The 19030-nt window shown below is 37.7% G+C and overlaps 1 protein-coding gene across 3 annotated transcripts in view; it reads left to right on the forward strand.

Annotated features, from left to right (window-relative positions):
* Positions 1 to 19030, forward strand: part of LOC108589347 (ankyrin repeat domain-containing protein 26) — a 92665-nt gene that overhangs the window by 42990 nt on the left and 30645 nt on the right. For 2 of the 3 annotated variants that reach the window (XM_078357678.1, XM_054248902.2), the window contains exon 9: positions 926 to 4810. In XM_078357678.1, coding sequence (XP_078213804.1) covers positions 926 to 970 — 45 coding nt within the window. In that variant the 3' untranslated portion in view covers positions 971 to 4810. Of the gene's footprint in view, positions 1 to 925; positions 4811 to 19030 lie in introns of those variants that run through there. The other variant, XR_013530146.1, reaches the window with a different exon arrangement.

Below are 19030 nucleotides of genomic sequence, written 5' to 3' on the forward strand. Positions count from 1 at the left end.
CCCTCAGGAGCTTCTTATATATTGATGTTGGTGTAGCTTTATTTTTATTCATGTTAGTTTGACTTAAATCTGAAACTATCACAATCTCAAATTTTTGTCATGAGCTCCCAACTCTTTGAAGGGATTCACTTTTAATTCAATATAATTTGGGACAGATGTGAGTGTCAGTAAAACCATATTTGATTTAATCTTACCACTGGCATTCATGATTTATTTTGAATGTTTTTGCAAGTAATTTTTGCATAATTTTTATTTAAAAGCTCTATGACTATTTTGATTTGGACATAACTTTGTCGAGTACAAAGATAATTGTGGCAATCTGTGATTTTTTTTGTTTGTCATGGGGTGCCCACGTTCAAACTAATGAGGGGTGACAGGATTCACATATAGTGGGAATGGAGTGAGTAGGGGAGAGAGTGTAGGAGCTGAGAGCATGGAGGTGGAGGCAAGGTTATCAAGGGCCTCAAAGGCCATTGGAATTTTAGTTTTATTTGGAGATAGGAATCTGTTGGAAAGATTTGAGCAGGCAATTGAATAAAAGAGGAATTGTGAAGTTGATTTGAACTTCTAATAAATAAAAGAGAAAAGATTTCAGAGTATAGAATTTACCACCACTGGTCTCACTCACTCACTCACCCATTACTTTTTGAGACTTCAGTAGATGCATTGCAAACTTAGGGAGTGAATGAATAGTGGGCTGTATCTGTTGTTTAGGTCACAGAATACTGGTTTGGCAGGAAAATAACATCTTTTCTGTCCTTAACTGAATTCAGTAATGAACATTCCTGTTCATTACACATGAGGAAAAGAAGGTGAATTAGTGTATGTGGTAATATTTTTCAAAGTATTTGTATTAGAGTTAAATCTTATGACCATCATTTAATAATAAGGTGACATAAAGTTAATAACAAAAATATCTTTACAGGAAACTGTGAGACAACTTCAACAAGAACTGGATGGTATTGTATAAAAACAACCTATGTCAGAGCCCTCACTAGGGCTACACTATGTTATGATGTTAATTAAGATGAAACAGGACTTAAAGAGGAAATCAGGTCAAATCAGAAGTCTCGTATGTATAAAATGTAGCATGTCAACATTTAATCTATAGCTAGTTAAATAATATCAAGTGGTTTAGGATACTAATTTCAGTGAGCAGCTTTCTTTTGTATTTTCATTATAATTAATTTTATTATCTTTATAATGTATTTGATTCTTAACCTCTGGACTTTTATTCTGTCACTTTTTCCTCTTAAGTATGTACATATTTTTCTTATAATATTTACCTTGAGGAAAAGTTGGGAATTAGACATCATTTCTCACGAAAGTTGAGAGACTTTTTTTTGGTGAGACAGTATTTTTAAGTAATTTTTTCTCTATTATCATGGTGAGAGAAGTCAGATTAAATCAGAGGACAATATGAAGTTCAGAAAATTGTGAATGGGTACAGAATCTCTGTATATTTCTTGCATGCATTTCAGGATAACTTGTACAGGAAAGGCTATTACAGTTGTCTTGAAAATGCAAGTGTTTTAGATTAGTTTACAAAATACTTGAAATGTTAGGCATTTCCTTCCTATTTCTTTTAAACATATTGTCAAGCAGAAATATTCAGATTATGTGTAGTATATAATCCAAAGTAGAGAAGTAAGAAATTTATAAAGATACTGCCATTTGATTTTTAAAACAACTTTATTAAGATATAATTCACCTAGTATATAGTTCACCCATGTGAAGTTTCTTAGTATATTCTTAGTATATTCACAGAGTTGTGTAGCCATCGCCACCATCAATTTTAGAACGTTTTTATGACCCTGAAAAGAAACCGCATCCCTAAGCCATCATCGACCAGTTTCCCCCTTTTTACTCAGCTCTAGGGAACCACCAGTCTCCTTTGTTTGTATAGATTTGTCCACTCTGGAATTACACAATATGTGGTCTTTTGCAACTATTTGTTTCAGTTAGCATAAAATTTTTAAGGGTTTTCTGTGTGGTAGCAGGTATCAGTACTTAATTTCTTCTTATTGCTGAGTAATACTTCATTGTGTAAATACACCAGTCATTTTATTTATTCATTCATGAATTGATAGACCATTGGGTTGTTTCCAGTTTGGGCTGTTATTAACAAAGCTGCTGTGCACTTTGATATAAAAGTGCTTGTGTTTGCATATGTTTTCATTTCTGTTGGAGTTATACTTATGAGTGGAAATGTTGGGCCATGTGTTAACCCTTTGAGAAGCTGCCAGTCTGTTTTCCAAAGTGGCTGCACCATTTCACATTCTTATCAGCATTGTGAGGGGGTTCTAATTTCCCCACATCCTTGCCAAAATTTCACATATTTTTGATTGAGAAAAGATTTTATTCTAGTAGTGCAATGTGGTACTTTACTGTGGTTTTAATTTGCATTTTTTGATGACTAATGATTTTAAGCATCTTTTTATGTGCTTATAAACCATTTGTATATCTTCTTTGGAGAAATATCTATTCAAATCCTTCGCCCATTTTTAAATTGTCCTTTTATTTCTAAATTTTAAGAGTTAGTATTATATCCTAGCTGTAAGTCCCTTATCAGATATATGATTTTTTCAAATATTTACTTCTATTAAATGGCCTTCATCTTTAATTTCCTGATGGCGTCTGTTCAAGTTCCAAATTTTGATCAAGTCCAGTTAATCTATTTTTCCTTTTGGTGTTACGTCTAGGAAGCCACTGGCAAATGCGGTCACAAAGATTTATGCCTATGTCTTCATCTAAGAATTTTATAGTTTTAGCTCTTACATTTAGCTATTTTATTTTGAATAAATGTTTAGATATGGCATTTGGTGAGACAATACCATTTGTTGAAAATGTTATTCTTTTCTCATTTGTTTTTAAACTATTGTTGAAAATCAATTGAACACAAATGTACAGATTTAATTTTGAATTCTCAATTTTAATAAGTTGGTCTCTGTCTATTCTTGTTCACTAACATGTCTTGTTCAATTTGTATGATACAGAGCAACATTTTGTTACATATTAAAATGAAATGGTCTTACCTTCTTCATACAGACAGGTTCAAAGTAAGGTAAAGTGGAAATTGTACTTAATTTCTTAACATTCAGAGGACATATTTGTTTCATTACTGAGAAGATTATAGTTTCATAATCGTCTCTTTATTTCCTCATTGAGGAAATGAACATAAACATTGAATACGAAATTGATTAATAAATACTCAAAGCTGCTTATCTCTTAGGATTTCAGTGAATTGAAATCAGATCAAATATCTGATTTTGGTTGGAAAATCAAATATTTCTAGTTTTTTTTTCATCTTTAAAATTAACTTAAACTTTAAGTTCTGGAGTACATGTGCAGCACATGCAGGTTTGTTACATAGATATACATGTGCCATGGTGGTTTGCTGCACCCAACAACCTGTTATCTACCTTAGATATTTGTCCTAATGCTATTCCTCCTATAGTCCCCACCTCCTGAAAGGCCCTGGTAGGTGATGTTCCCCTCACTGTGTCCATCTGTTCTCATTGTTCAACTCCCACTTTTGAGTGAGAGCATGCAGTGTTCTTGTGTTAGTTTGCTGAGAATGATGGTTTCCAGTTTCATCTATGTCCCTGCAAAGGACAAGAACTCACACTTTTTTACAGCTGCGTAGTATGCCATGGTGTATATGTGCCACATTTTGTTTTTATCCAGTCTATCACTGATGGACATTTGGGTTGGTTCCAAGTATCTGCTATTGTGAACAGTGCCGCAATAAACATACGTGTGCATGTCTTTATAGTAGAATGATTTATAATCCTTTTGATATATACCCAGTAATGGGATTGCTGGGTCAAATGGTATTTCTAGTTCTAGATCCCTGAGGAATCACCACACTGTCTTCCACAATGGTTGAACTAATTTGCACTCCCACCAATAGTGTAAAAGTGTTCATTTCTCCACATTCTCTCCAGCATCTGTTGTTTCCTGACTTTTTAATAATTGCCATTCTAACTGGTATGAGATGGTACCTCATTGTGGTTTTGATTTGCATTTCTCTAATGACCAGTGATGATGAGTTTTTTTTTCCATATGTTTCTTGGCTGCATAAATGTCTTCTTTTGAGAAATGTCTGTTCATATCCTTTGCCCATTTTTTTTTAGATTTGTTTAAGTTCTCTGTAGATCCTGCATATTAGCCCTTTGTCAGATGGAAAGATTACAAAAGTTTTCTTCCATTCTTTAGGTTGCCTGTTCACTCTGATGACAGTTTCTTTTGCTGTGCAGAAGCTCTTTTGTTTAATTAGGTCCCATTTGTTAATTTTGGCTTTTGTTGCCATTGCTTTTGGTGTTTTAGTCATGAAGTCTTTGCTCATGCCTATGTCCTGAATGGTATTGCCTAGGTTTTCTTCTGGGGTTTTTGTGGTTTTAGGTCTTACGTTTAAGTCTTTAATCCATCTGGAGTTATTTTTTGTATCAGGTGTAAGGAAGGGATCCAGTTTCAGTGTTCCGCATATGGCTAGCCAGTTTTCCCAACACCATTTATTAAATAGGGAATTTTTTCCACATTGCTAGTTTTTGTCAAGTTGGTTAAAAATCAGATGGTGGCATTATTTTTGAGGCCTCTGTTCTGTTTCATTGCTATATATATCTGTTTTGGTACCAGTACCATGCTGTTTTGGTTAGTATAGTTTGAAGTCAGGTAGTGTGATGCCTCAAGCTTTGTTCTTTTTGCTTAGGATTGTCTTGGCTGTGCAGGCCCTTTTTGGTTGCATATGAAATTTAAAGTAGTTTTCTCCAATTCTGTGAAGAAAGTCAATGGGAGCTTGATGCTGATAGCATTGAATCTATAAATTACTTTCAGTAGTATGGTCATTTTCTTTCTCTCTTTTTTTTTGAATTGTACTTTAGGTTCTGGGGTACATGTGCAGATCATGCAGGATTGTTGCATAGGTACACACATGGCAATGTGGTTTGTTGCCTACATTTCCCCATCACCTACATCTGGCATTTCACCCCATGTTGTTCCTCCCTGACATCCCTATCCTCCTACTGACCCTACCTTGGCCCCCCAAATGGACCCCAGTGTGTGATGCTCTCCTCCCTGTGTCCATGTGTTCTCATTGTTCAACACCTGCCTATGAGTGAGAACATGCAGTGTTTGATTTTCTGTTTTTGTGTTTGTTTGCTGAGAATTATGGTTTCCAGATTCATCCATGTCCTTACAAAGGGCAACAACTCATTTTTTATGGCTGCATAGTATTCCATGGTGTATGTGTGCCACATTTTCCTTGTCCAGTCTATCATTGATGGGCATTTGGGTTGGTTCCAGGTCTTTGCTATTGTAAACAGTGCCGCTGTGAACATACATGTTCATGTGTCTTTATAACAGAATGATTTATAATCCTTTGGATATATATCCAGTAATGGGATTGCTGGGTCAAATAGAATTTCTATTTCTAGGTCCTTGAGGAATCAACACTGTCTTCCACAATGGTTGAACTCATTTACACTGCCACCAACAGTGTAAAAGTGTTCTTATTTCTCCACATCCTCTCCAGCATCTGTTGTCTCCAGATTTTTTAATGATCTCCAGTATGGCCATTTTCAAGATACTGATTCTTTGTATCCATGAGCATGGAATGTTTTTCCATTTGTTTCTGTCTTCTCTTATTTCCTTGAGTAGTAATTTTTAGTTCTTTTTGAAGAGGTCTTCCACTTCCTTTGTAAGTTATATTCCTAGGTATTTTATTGACTTTGTAGCAATTATGAATGGGCATTCATTCATGATTTGGCTCTGTCTGTCTATTATTGATGTATAGGAATGCTTGTGATTTTTGCACATTGATTTTGTATCCTGAGACTTTGTGAAGTTGTTTACAGCTTAAGGAGATTTTGGGCTGAGACTATGGGGTTTTCTAGATATACAGTCATGTTATCTGTGAACAGAGACAATTTTTCCTGATCAAATACCCTTCCTTTCTTTCTTTTGCCTGATTGCCCTGGCCAGAACTTCCAATACTATGTTGAATAAGAATGGTGAGAGAGGGCATTTTTGTCTCATGCCAGTGTTCAAAGGGAATGCTTCCAGTTTTTGCCCATTCAGTATGATATTGGCTATGGGTTTGTCATAAATAGCTCTTATTATTTTGAGATACATTCGGTCAATACATAGTTTATTGACAGTTTGTAGCACGAAGGGCTGTTGAATTTGTTGAAGTCCTCTCCTGCATCTACTGAGATAATCGTGTTTTTTGTCATTGGTTTTGTTTATGTGATGATTTATGTTTATTGATATTCATATGTTGAACCAGCCTAGCATCCCAGGGATGATGCCAGCTTGATTTTAGTTTTTTCATCTTTTATACTTTGTGAACTCACAAGATTTGAGACAGGTATTAGTTAATTTAAAAAGTTTATTTTGCCAAGGTTTGAGGACACACCCATGGCACAGTCTCAGGAAGTCCTAATGATATGTTCCCAAGGTGGTCAGGGCACAGCTTAGTTTTACGCATTTTAGGAAGACATGAGACATCAATCAGTGTATGTAAGAAGTACACTGGTTTTGTCTGGAAAGATGGGAAAACCTGAAGCAAAGGGAGGAAAACTTGAAGTGGTGAGGAAGCTTTCAGGTCACAGATAGTTATCCACAAAGGGTTACATTCTTTCGAGTTTCTGATTAGCCTTTCCAAAGGTGGCAAGTCAGATGTGCATCTATCTCAGTGAGCAGAGAGGTGACTTTGAAAAGAATGGGAGGCAGTTTGCCCTAAGCAATTTCCAGCTTGAGTTTTCCTTAGTGATTTTGGGGGCCTGAGATTTTTTCCTTACACAACTTCAAATTATATATTTTCTTTCATCCTCACCATCTTTATTCTATAACTTGAACAAATTCTAAAAAGGCTCATTTGCTTAGTTATCAGAATATGTAATTGAAGAAAACTTTAGAAAAACCTTTTCCTCAATAGTTAATATGCCTTTCTCCTAACTGTCTGCTGCTTCTCATTAGTATTATTTGTTGTTAATAAATTAAAGATTTATTAATTCCTACTTTAAAGGGCATTAATTTCTGGTGTTTAAGTTATTGTTTCTTGCTGTCTCTTTGTTTAAATCAAATTTTCTGTTTATTTTTCCCTAACAAATTACCCAAAGTTTAGTCACTGAAAACATTTATTTAGTTCAGCAATGTGTGGGTTGGGAAAAGCTTGGCCAGTACAGCTTTTTTTTGTTCTCCTGAGATTCACTTGGGATGAATCAGAGGTTGGAAGACTGGAATCATCTGAAGACTTGTTCCCTAACAGTCTGGTTGTTGACGATGGCACTGACTGAAACTGTACTTGGGGCAGGCAGAGAACACTGGAACTTCTAGGTTCTCTTTGTGGCCTGAGCTTTCTCACCACATGGGGGCTAAGTTCGAAGGACAAGCAGTATGAGGTAGGGGCCTTTTCTAACTTAATGTTGGAAGGCACATGATAATCACTTTTGCCACATTTCTTCATTAGCGGCAACTCACTAGGGTTGGTCCACAGTCTACTTCTTTATAGGATCATTTCTTCTTCTATTTTTATTATTTATCTATATATCTATATTAGAGATGGGGTCTCACTATGTTACCCAAGCTGACCTTCAACTCCTGGGCTCAAGGGATCCTCCCACTTCAGCCTCCCAAGTTGCTGTGACTACAGGCATGTTACTCCATGCCTGGCTTTCTTTTATATTCTGTGGTCATGTATATTTGTACATATTTATAGGATACACAATAATATTTTGTTACATATAAACAATGTATAATCATAAAATCAGACTAATTATTATATCCAGCCCCTCAATCATTTACCATTCTTTTTTTGTGAACATTCAGAATCCTCGATTCTTGCTTTTAAAAATATGCAATAAATCATAGTTAATCATATTCACCATACAATGCCACAGAACAATAAGGTTCATTCTATCGAGTGATAATTTGTATCCATTAGCCAACCTCACCCCATATCCCACTTCCCTCATTTCCCAGCCTTTAATATCCACAATTCTATTCTCTATTTCCATGAGTTCAATTTTTAAAAATTTTGGCTCCCACATGAGTGAGAACGTACAGTATTTGTTCTTCCGTGCCTGACTTATTTTACTTAACATAATGTCCTCTGAGGTCATCTATGTTGCTGAGAATGTTATAATTTTATTCTCTTTTATGGCTGAATAGTATTCCATTGTGTGCAGATACTGCATTTTCTTTATGCATTCATCTGTTGATATCCATTTAGGTAAATTCCATATCTTAATAATTATAAATAATGATATAATCAAAATGGCAGTGCTGGTATTTCTTTGATACATTTATTTTCTTTCTTTTTGATAAATACTAGTGGGATTGCTGGATTATATGATAGTTCTATTTTTAGTTTTTAAGAAACCTTCACACTGTTTTCCTTAATGGCTGTACTAATTTACATTGCCTTTGTCAGTGCATAAGAGTTTCCTTTTTTTCTGCAACCTCACCAGCATTATTACTTTCTGTCTTTTTGATAGTAGCCATTCTAACTGTAGTGAGATATCTCATTGCAGGTTTATTTCATTTTCCTGATGATTACTATGTTTTTTTTCATATATTTGTGGCCATTCATACATCTTCTTTTGAGAAATGTCCATTCAGATCTTTTGCTCAGTTTTTATTCAGATTATTAACTTTGTTTTTTCTGTTGAGTTGTCTGAGTTCCTTGAATACTGTGATTTTTAGACACTTTTCAGATGGATAGATTGCAAATATTTTCTTCCATTCTTCATGTTGTCTCTTCACTCTGTTGGTTGTTTACTTTGCTACGAAGAAACTTTAATTTTAATATAGTCTCATTTGTCTATTTTTCACTGTGCTTTTGATGTTTTAGTCACCACATCTTTGCCTAGACAATGTACTGAAACATTTCCCCTATGTTCTCCTCTAGTAGTTCTATAATTTTGGGTCTTATGTTTGTCTTTAATCCATTTCTAGTAGATTTCTTTATATGGTAAAACATAGAGATCTAGTTTCATTCTTCTGATATCCAGTGTCCCCACCCTTACTTGTGCAGGAAATTGGTTAGAATTGTGGGAGAAATTTTAGAAAACACAAACCTTCTTGGAAGGCCAGAAGGTTTTGCAAAAGCCTGGGAAGAAGGTTATGGCTGAAAGCAGCATAATCCTCTTACCTTAAGCTAATAGCATAGAGCAGATAACAAAGAAACGTACAGGAGTTTATCTAACTAGCTTATTTACTCATGTGGTCTTAAGACTGATCTTTGATCTTCCCTGGGTGCATGACTGCTCTCTACTGGCGGGGAGGGGTGTTGGCAATGCTAATTACCTTCTTATGGTGTTTACTTGAGACCTTTGTCATTTAATCTGTACTAAATAAATGTGAACATGGCCAGTTTTGTGGGGGCACTGCTGACTTTGACAGTGGGCCCCTGGCCACACTGACTAGCAAGCCTGTGTCAGTGTAAGTATTTTATCCATCGCTTGGTTGAGTCTGCCAGTTGGACTTGACAATTTGTTGATGAGAATGTTGTTTCCCCAGTGGATGTTCTTGACACTTTTATAAAAAAAAATCAGATAGCTGTAAATATGTGAATTAATTCCTGGGTTCTCTATTCTTTGTGTTGGTGTGTGAATAGATTGCAAATAAAAATTTGTTTTTATACCAAAACTATGTGTTTTGGTTACTGTATTCTTGATATAATTTGAAGTTAGGTAGAGTGATGCCTACAGGTTTTTTCCTCAGGATTGGTTTGGCTAATGTGACCCGTTTTTGGTTTCATATCAGTTTTAGAGTCATTTTTCCTAACACTGTGAAAAAATGATGTTGGTAGCTTGATAGAATAGTGTTGAATCTGTAGATTTCCTTGGGCAGTATAACCATTTTGATGATACTCATTCTTCCAATCCATGAGCATTGATTTTTTTCATTTGTTTGTTTAATTTCTAATTTCTTTCAGCAGTGTTTATATTTCTTCTTGTAAAAATCTTTTATTTATTTGGTCAGATGCATTTCCAGGCATTTTATTTTTTGTGACTATTTGTAAATGGGATTGTGTTCTTTCTTTGGCTTTCACCCAAAACATTATTGGTATATAGAAATTCTGCTGATATTTGTACATTGATTTGTAGCTAGAAACTTTGCTGAAATTGTTATCAGGTCTACGAGCCTTTTGATAGTCTTTAGGGTTGTCTAGGTGTGCAATCATATCATATCATTCATTGTCTATGTGTGCAGTCATATCAATTGCATCATAAAAGAGATAGTTTGGGCCGGGCGCGGTGGCTCAAGCCTGTAATCCCAGCATTTTGGGAGGCCGAGGCGGGTGGATCACGAGGTCAAGAGATCAAGACCATCCTGGTCAACATGGTGAAACCCCGTCTCTACTAAAAATTACAAAAAATTAGCTGGGCATGATGGTGCGTGCCTGTAATCCCAGCTACTCAGGAGGCTGAGGCAGGAGAATTGCCTGAACCCAGGGGGCGGAGGTTGCAGTGAGCCGAGATTGCGCCATTGCACTCCAGCCTGGGTAACAAGAGCGAAACTCCGTCTCAAAAAAAAAAAAAAAAAAGAGATAGTTTGACTTTTTCAGGTCTGTTTGGATGCTTTTAATTTTTTTCTCCTGCCTGATTGCCCTGGCTAGGACTTCTAGTGCTACGTTTAATAGGAATGGAGAGAGTGGGCATCTTTGTCCTGTTTTAGTTCTGAAGGAAAATGGTTCCAAGTTTAGCCCATCGAGTATGACGTTGGCTGTGGGTTTGTCATAGGTGGCTCTCCTTTTGAGATATGTTCCTTTGATACCTAATTTGTTGAAGGTTTTGGTCATGAAGGAATATTGGGGTCTCCTGAAAGCTTTTCCTGAATCTGTTAAGATAATCATATGGTTTTAAAAAATTCTGTTTATGTGGTGAATCACATTTGTTACTTTGTATATGTTGAGCCAACTTTGCATTCCAGGAATAAATCCTGTTAGATTGTAGAAAAGTGAATTGTGATATGTTGCAGGATTTGGCTGTTTAATGTTTTGTTGAGAATTTTTGTGTTTATGTTCATCAGAGATATTGGCCTGCATTTTTCTTTATTCATTGCATCTTTCTCAGCTTTTAATATCAAGATTATGCTGTTTTCATAGATTGAGTTAGGGAGGAGTCCCTCAAACTCCATAGTTTGGAATAGTTTCAGTAGGATTGGTAACAGATCTTCTTTGTATGTCTGGTAGAATTTGGCTCCGAATCCATTGGGTCCAGGGCTTTTTCTTTGGTTACTAGGTTTCTAAATTACTGATTCAATTTCAGAACTTGTTATTGTCTGTTCAGGATTTTAATTTCTCCTTGGTTCAATCTTGGGAGGTTTTGTATTTCTAGGAATTTATCCATTTTCCCTTGATTTCCTAGTTTCTGTGCATAGAGGTGTTCATAATAGTCTCTGATGATATTTTATATTTCTGTGGGATCCATTGTAATGCCATCTTTGTCATTTATGATTTTGCTTATTTGGATCTTCTCTATTTTTTCTTTGTTAATGTTGCTGTCTATCTATTGATCTTGTTTATTCTTCAAAGAACAAACTTTTGGTTTTGTTGATTATTTCTAAGGATGCTCATGTCTCAGATTTATTCAGTTTTGCTCTGGTTTTAGTTATTTATTTGTTTATTTTTTGCTTACATTCTTACTGTGTATTTTGTATGTTGCTGGCCCCAACCCTGGAGTGATCACTTCTCTAAAAGCCCTGAATCCTTTTACTAGAGAATGGTATTCAGAAACCAAGATCTGGGTGCCAGGTTTTCTGGGTGTCAGATACTCTCAGCAAAGACATATATGTATATGTACTGATCTATGTAGACGCACATATCTATATTTCTGTATCCATGTATCTGTATCTATATTTTTTTAAAATATGGATCTTTGCTCATATGTTTTTTAAAAAAAATAAAATTATTTGTTTAGAGACAGGGTCTCACTCTGTTGTCCATGTTGGAGTTCTGTGGTGCAATCATGGCTCACTGCAGCCTCAAACTTACGAGCTCGAGTGATCCTCCTGCCTCAATCTCCCAAGTAGCTAGGACTACAGGTACATGCCACCATGCCTGGCTATATTTTTTTAGTTTTTATGGAGACTGGGTCTTGCTATGTTGCACAAGTTTGCTTCAACTTTTGGTCTAAAGCAATTCTCCTTCCTCAGCTTCCCAAAGTGTTTTACAGGTATGGACCATCATGCCTGAACTTGGTACCTTATTTTGAGAGCCCCCAGCTAAACTGGGGTTCCAGTACCAGTTTACCTAGCAACTCTACCCCAACAGGATATGAAGGGGAGATGGATGTGGGTGTTTACAGTATGCCTTTCATGGGATACTTCTTTTACCTGGACGATGGTATAAGGCCTAGTTGCCTGACCTGAGTGGGGGTCCCTCACATGGTAAATTGGTTTATTTTATTCTTATTGTTATTATTTTTAAATTTAATTTTTAAATTGAGGCACATGTGCAGAACATGATGGTTTGTTACATAGGTATACACGTGCCATGGTGGTTTGCTGCACCCATCAACCTGTCATCTACATTAGGTATTTCTCCTAATGCTATCCCTCCACGAACCCCCAACTCCCAACAGGCCCTGGTGTGTGATGTTCCCCTTCTTGTGTCCATTTATTCTCATTGTCCAACTCCCACTTATGAGTGAGGACATGTGGTTTGGTTTTCTGTTCTTGTGTTTGTTTGCTGACAATGATGGTTTCTAGCTTCGTCCAGGTGACATGAATTCATCCCTTTTTATGGCTGCATAGTATTCCATGGTGTACATGTGCCACATTTTCTTTATCCAGTCTATCACTGATGGATATTTGGGTTGGTTTCAAATATTTGCTCTTGTGAACAGTGCCACAGTAAACATACATGTGCATGTGTTTTTATAGTAGAATGATTTATAATCCTTTGGATATCTACACAGTAATGGGATTGCTGGGTCAAATGTATCTCTAGTTCTAGATCCTTGAGGAATTGCTACACTGTCTTCCACAATGGTTGAACTAATTTACGCTCCCACCAATAGTATAAAAGTATTTCTGTTCTCCACATCCTGTCCAGCATTTGTTGTCTCCAGACTTTTTAATGATTGTCATTCTAACTGGTGTGATCTGGCATCTCATCGTGGTTTTGATTTACATCTCTGTAATGAGCAGTGATAATGAGCTTTTTTTCATGTTTGTTGGCTGCATAAATTTCTTCTGAGAAGTGTCTGTTCATATCCTTTGCCCACTTTTTGATGGGGTTGTTTGTTTTTTTCTTGTAGATTTGTTTAAGTTCTTTGTAGATTCTGGATATTATCCCTTTGTCAGAAAGATAGATTGCAAAAATTTTCTTCCATTCTGTAGGTTGCCTGTTCATTCTGATGATAGTTTCTTTTGCTGTACAGAAGCTCTTTAGTTTAAATAGGTCCCATTTGTCAATTTTGGCTTTTGTTGCCGTTGCTTTGGTGTTTTAGTCATGAAGTCTTTGCCCATGCCTATGACCTGAAATGGCATTACCTACATTTTCTTCTGGGGTTTTTATGGTTTTAGGTCTTATGTTTAAGTCTTTAATCCATCTGGAGTTAATTTTTGTATAAGTTGTAAGGAAAGGGTCCGGTTTCAGTTTTCTGCATATGGCTAGCCAGTTTTTACAACACCATTTATTAAATAAAGAATTATTTCTCCATTGCTTGTTTCTGTCAGGTTTGTCAAAGATCAGATGGTTGTAGATAGGTGGTGTTATTTCTGAGACCTCTGTTCTGTTCCATTGGTTTATATATCTGTTTTTGTACCAGTGCCATGCTGTTTTGTATGGCATGGTGTTTTGGTACCAGTGCCAAGCTGTAGCATTGTAGTATAGTTTGAAGTCAGATAGTGTGATGCCTCAAGCTTTGCTCTTTTTGCTTAAGATCATCTTGCCTATATGGGCTCTTTTTTGGTTCTATATGAAATTTAAAATAGTTTTTTCTTATTCTGTGAAGAAAGTCAATGGCAGCTTGATGGGGGCATAGCATTGAATCTAAAAATTACTTTGAGCAGTGTGGCCATTTCACAATATTGATTCTTCCTAGTCATGAGTATGGAATGTTTTTCCATTTGTTTGTGTCCTCTCTTATTTCCTTGAGCAGTGGTTTGTAGTTCTCCTTGAAAAAGTCCTCCACATCCCTTGTAAGTTGTATGCTGTAGCAGTTGTGAATGGGAGTCCAGGGGAGTGAAGGGTTGTATCTCACTGGCATTTCAGGTGCCACTGGCGTATGAAAAAAACTCCTGCAGCTAGCTCAAATGTCTGCCCAAATGGCTTCCAATTTTGTGCTTGAAACCCAGGGCCCTGATGGCAAAGGCACCAGAGGGAATCTCTTGGTCTGTGGGTTGCAAAGCCCCTGGGAAAAGCATAGTATCTGGCTGTAGTGCACCATTCCTCACGTCACAGTCTCTCATGGCTTCCCTGGGTTAGGGGAGGTGTTACCTTGACCCCTTGTGCTTCCTGGGTGAGGTGACTCCCCACCCTGCTTTGGCTTGGCCTCTGCGGGCTGCATCCATTGTCTAACCCATGCCAGTGAAATGTGCTGGGTACCTCAGTTGCAAATGCAGAAAATACCTGCCTTCTGTGTTGTTCTTGCTGGGAGCTGCAGACTGGAGCTGTTCCTATCGGCCCTCTTGCCTGGGAAACTAATTTTAGTTATTTCTTTTCTTCTGCCACTTTGAGGTTATTTGGTTCTTGTTTTGCTAGTTCTGGTAGATGTGATTTTAAGTTCTTAACTTGAAACCTAACATCTTGATGTCTGTATTTAATGGTATGTAATTTTTTCTTCACACTGCTTTTGTGTATTTCAGAGATTTTGGTATGTTCCATCTCTGTTTTTATTTATTTTCAAGATTTTTAAATATTTGTCTTTATTTTGTTCTTTACCCAAAAGTAATTCAGGAGCAATTTGTTTAATTTTCATATAATTTTGTGACATTGAGAGAAATTCTTGTTATGGGTTTTGATTTTTATTCCACTAGGGTTTAAGATTAGGCTTTGTATGCTTTCAGTTATTTATTTATTTATTTATTGAAATGGGGTTTCTCCATGATGGCCAGGCTGGTCTTGAACTCTCGACCTCAGGTGATCTGCCTGCCTCAGCCTCCCAAAGGGCTGGGATTACAGGTGTGAGCCACCGCACCTGTCCCTGTTTTTTTTTTTTTTTTTTTAATGCATTGAGACTTGCTTTATGGCTCAACATGTGGTCGATCTCAGCATGTGTTTTCTATGCAGATAAGAAGAAGGTACATTCTGTGGTTGTTGGGGGGAGGATTCTGTAAGGGTCAATTAAGTTCAATAGGTGAAATGTCAAATTTAATTCTAGAATGTCTTTGTTACTTTTCTGTGTTAGCAATTTGTCTAATGCTGCCAATGAGGTGTTGAAGTCTGTATTATTGTGTGGCTATCTAAGTGTTTTCTTTTTTTTTTTTTTGAGATGGAGTCTTGCTCTGTCTCCCAGGCTGAAGTGTAGTGGTGCAATCTCGGCTCATTGCAACCTCTGCCTCCTGGGTTCAAATGATTCTCCTGCCTCAGCCTCCTGAGTAGCAGGGATTACCGGTGTGCACCACCACACCAGGATGATTTTTGTATTTTTAGTGGAGATGTGGTTTCACCATGTTGGTAGAGCAGGTCTTGAACTCCTGATCTCATGATCTGTTTGCCTTGGCCTCCCAAAGTGCTATGATTACAGGTGTGAGCCACCGTACCCAGCCATCTAAGTCTTATCATAGATCTGGAAGTACTTGTTTTAGAAATTTGATGCTACAAGTTTGGGTGCCTATAATTAAAAACATTTATGCCTTTTTGTTGAATTGAGTTCTTTTATTATTGTGTATAATTCTTTATCATCTTCTTCTTTGTCCTTTTTAAAAACTGTTGTTGGTTTAAAGTCTGCTTAATCTGATGTAAAAGTAGTGACACTTGCTTTTTTTGTTTTCCATTTGCATGCTAGATCTTAGTTTATGCCTTTACTTTGAGCCTGTTGGTGTAATTATATGTGAGATGGGTCTTTGGAAGACAGCAGATGGTTGGTTCTTGATTTTCTTTAATCCAACTTGCCAGTCTGTGCCTTCTAAGTGGGATGGATTATTTTATCCAAGGCTAATAATTATATGTCAGATTTTATTCTGCCAGGATGTTGTTATCTGGTTGCTTTGTAGCTTTATAAGGTCTGTGAGCCACATGCTTATATGTGTTTCTGTGGTCTCTTGGTCTTTCGTTTCCATGTTTAGAACTCCCTCAAGGATCTCTTGGAGGGCTGGTCTAATGGTATTAAATTCCGTTAGCATTTGTTTGTCTGGAAAAGATTTTTTTCTCCTTCACTTATGAAGCTTAGTTTGAGAGGATATAAAATTTGGGGTTTGAATTTCTTTAAGCATGCTAAAAGTAGGCCAACACTCTTCTGGCTTGTATTGCTGACAAGTCTGCTGTTAGCTTGATGGGGTTCCTTTTGTATATGATCTGACCCTTTTCTCTCGCAGCCATAAGATTTTCATGTTGACTTTTGGATCCTTTCACTATGTATCTTTGGAATGACCATCTTGTATAGTATCTTATCTCTGAATTTCTTGAATTTGCATATCAACTTCTCTAATGAGTTTGGGGAAGATTTTGTGGACTATATTCTCAAATATGTTTTCCAAATTTCTTACTCTTTCTCCGCAATGCCAACAAGTCATAGTTTATTATTTTCATCTGATTGGGTTGATTCAAAGGTCCAGATTTCAAGCCCTATAATTTTCCCCTCTGCTTGGTCTAGTCTGCTGTCGAGGCTTCCAATTGTATTTTGAAATCCCTATAGTGAGTTGTTCAATCCAACAAGCTCAGTTTTCTTCTTTCTTAAAATGGATATGTTCTCTTTCAACTCTTGAATTATTTTACTGGCTTTCTTGGTTAGGTTTCAGCTTTCCCTTGGATCTCATTGTGCTTCCTTGCCATCCAGATTCTGGATTCTATGACTGTAATTTCAGCATTTCCATCTGGTTAGAATCCACTGCTGAGGAGCTAATGTGATCCTATGGAGGTTGGAAAACACTGACTTTTTGAATTGTTGGACTTCTTTCACAGATGCTTTCTCGTCTGAGAGGGCTGGTGTTTATCTTTTTGAAATTGCTGTCATTTGGATAGGAATTTTTGTTTTTATATTCTTATTCTTCCCTTCAGATTTTGACTGTTGTGCATGTTGTATACAGTTCATTGGTTTAGTCTCTGGGTTCTTTCAGAAGGCCAAGGCTGTTTATGAATTTCTTTTCTTTGAGATAAAGTTTTGTTCTTGTCACCCAAGCTGAAGTGCAATGGTTTGATCTCGGCTCACTATAACTTCCACCTCCTGGGTTCAAGTGATTCTCCTGCCTCAGCCTCCCAAGGAGCTGGGATTACAGGCACCTGCCACTACCCCTGGCAATTTTGTGTATTAGTAGAGATGGGGTTTCACCATGTTGGCCAGGCCAGTCTTGAACTCCTGACCTGAGGTGATTCACCTGTCTTGGCCTTCCAAAATGCTGAGATTGCAGGCATGAGCCACCCTCCACACCTGGCCTCTATGGATTTCTTAATTATGGATAGTTTCTGTATTGGTTTTCACCGACTAATTGTGTTGAGGGAATTTATTTTTGTTTGGTGGTGTAATTCTGACTTCATTCCCATAGATGGTGCTTTGGAGTAAGGACTGGTAGATAGGCTCCTCACTCAGGGGCATAACTCTTTTGTGTATCATTGTGTTTGCAGCAATGGGTATGTCTGCGGGTGTTTGTAGATGCTGTGGGTCAAGGGTGAAAGTTTCTTGGGCAGGGTGGGTGGTGCCATGGATGTGCAGCTGGTGTGGTGCCCACAGCCTGGAGTTTTTTTGCTCAGCAGTTGGCTTTGAGGACCATTCAGCTCATGTTCACTTGACCAGGTTTTCTGTGATACATGCTTTTAGGTAAGGCCTGACCAGCTAGTTTTGTCCCAAGCCTTCTGCACCCAAATCTTTGGGCTTACGTGTTCCAGGCCACAGGTTTTTCTTGGATGGAGGCTGTGGCCAGCCAACAGGCTATGGTTTTCCAAGACCAGTCTTGCAGAAGGAGGCACATCCAGTTCCCTTGCCGGCACATGAACCTGTGCCTCATTCTTCTCAGTGTTCTGAGAGTGGGGAGCACCACCTCAACTTGAGCTCAGGCCACAGATACCAGCTTAATACCCCTTGACTGTGCACTCAAACCCTGGGAAGCTGGGATGGGTCTGGTATTTATATTCTCTGGTACCTCAGGGTCAAGCTCTGGCTGTTCTGGAGCAGGAAAACTGCTTTCAGGCTGAGTAGAAAAACACTCAGATGAGGCAGTTGAGGCTGTGCTATGTGTACACCCTTGAGAGAGCAACGAGGCAGGAACTGGGGAAGGGAGTGGCACACAAGGAGGTGTGCAGATCAGATGCACTTCAGGCCCTCTGAAAAGGCAGCCTGCTATCTCCTGGTCTGGCTGTCAGGAGGTGGTAGACTGACTCAGAAAGATGGTGAGCCTTGGGGGATGGGTATTTATTGTCATATTTTCCTGCAGCTGCCTCATGCATGAAGCCTTTTGGGCTCCATGCATGTTCAAGCTCTGCCCCTCCCTATGCTCTTGGCAGTTCCCCCTGCCAATTCAAATGTCTGTGTGTGTTATGGGATCTCTTGTAGCTGGAATCTCAGAGGTCCATGGAAGGAGTGTGTGACCTACAGTTTCTTCACTCTTTCCTTCCGTAGATCCAATTCTGGACCAAAAGCTGGTCCAGGTGACTGGTGACTCCATCTTGCTTCCTAGCTTCCTTCCTCTTCAACCTCAGTGTCTGCATTGCCTCTCCATTTATTTTGAGTGCTTTTTTTCCTCAAAGTTCTGTTCAAAGTGTGATGGTTTGCTCAATATTTTGTTTTCTGTCTGTGGAAGAGCTGTTTCCTGGCTGCATCCAGTTGACCATCTTGTCCCTCAGCTAAAAACATAATTTATATTTTGATATGGTTTGCCTCTCTTTCCCAACCCAAACCTCATCTCAAATTATAATCCCCAT

The sequence above is a fragment of the Callithrix jacchus genome, chromosome 20 (genome assembly GCF_049354715.1).
Source record: "Callithrix jacchus isolate 240 chromosome 20, calJac240_pri, whole genome shotgun sequence".
NCBI lineage: Eukaryota > Metazoa > Chordata > Mammalia > Primates > Cebidae > Callithrix > Callithrix jacchus.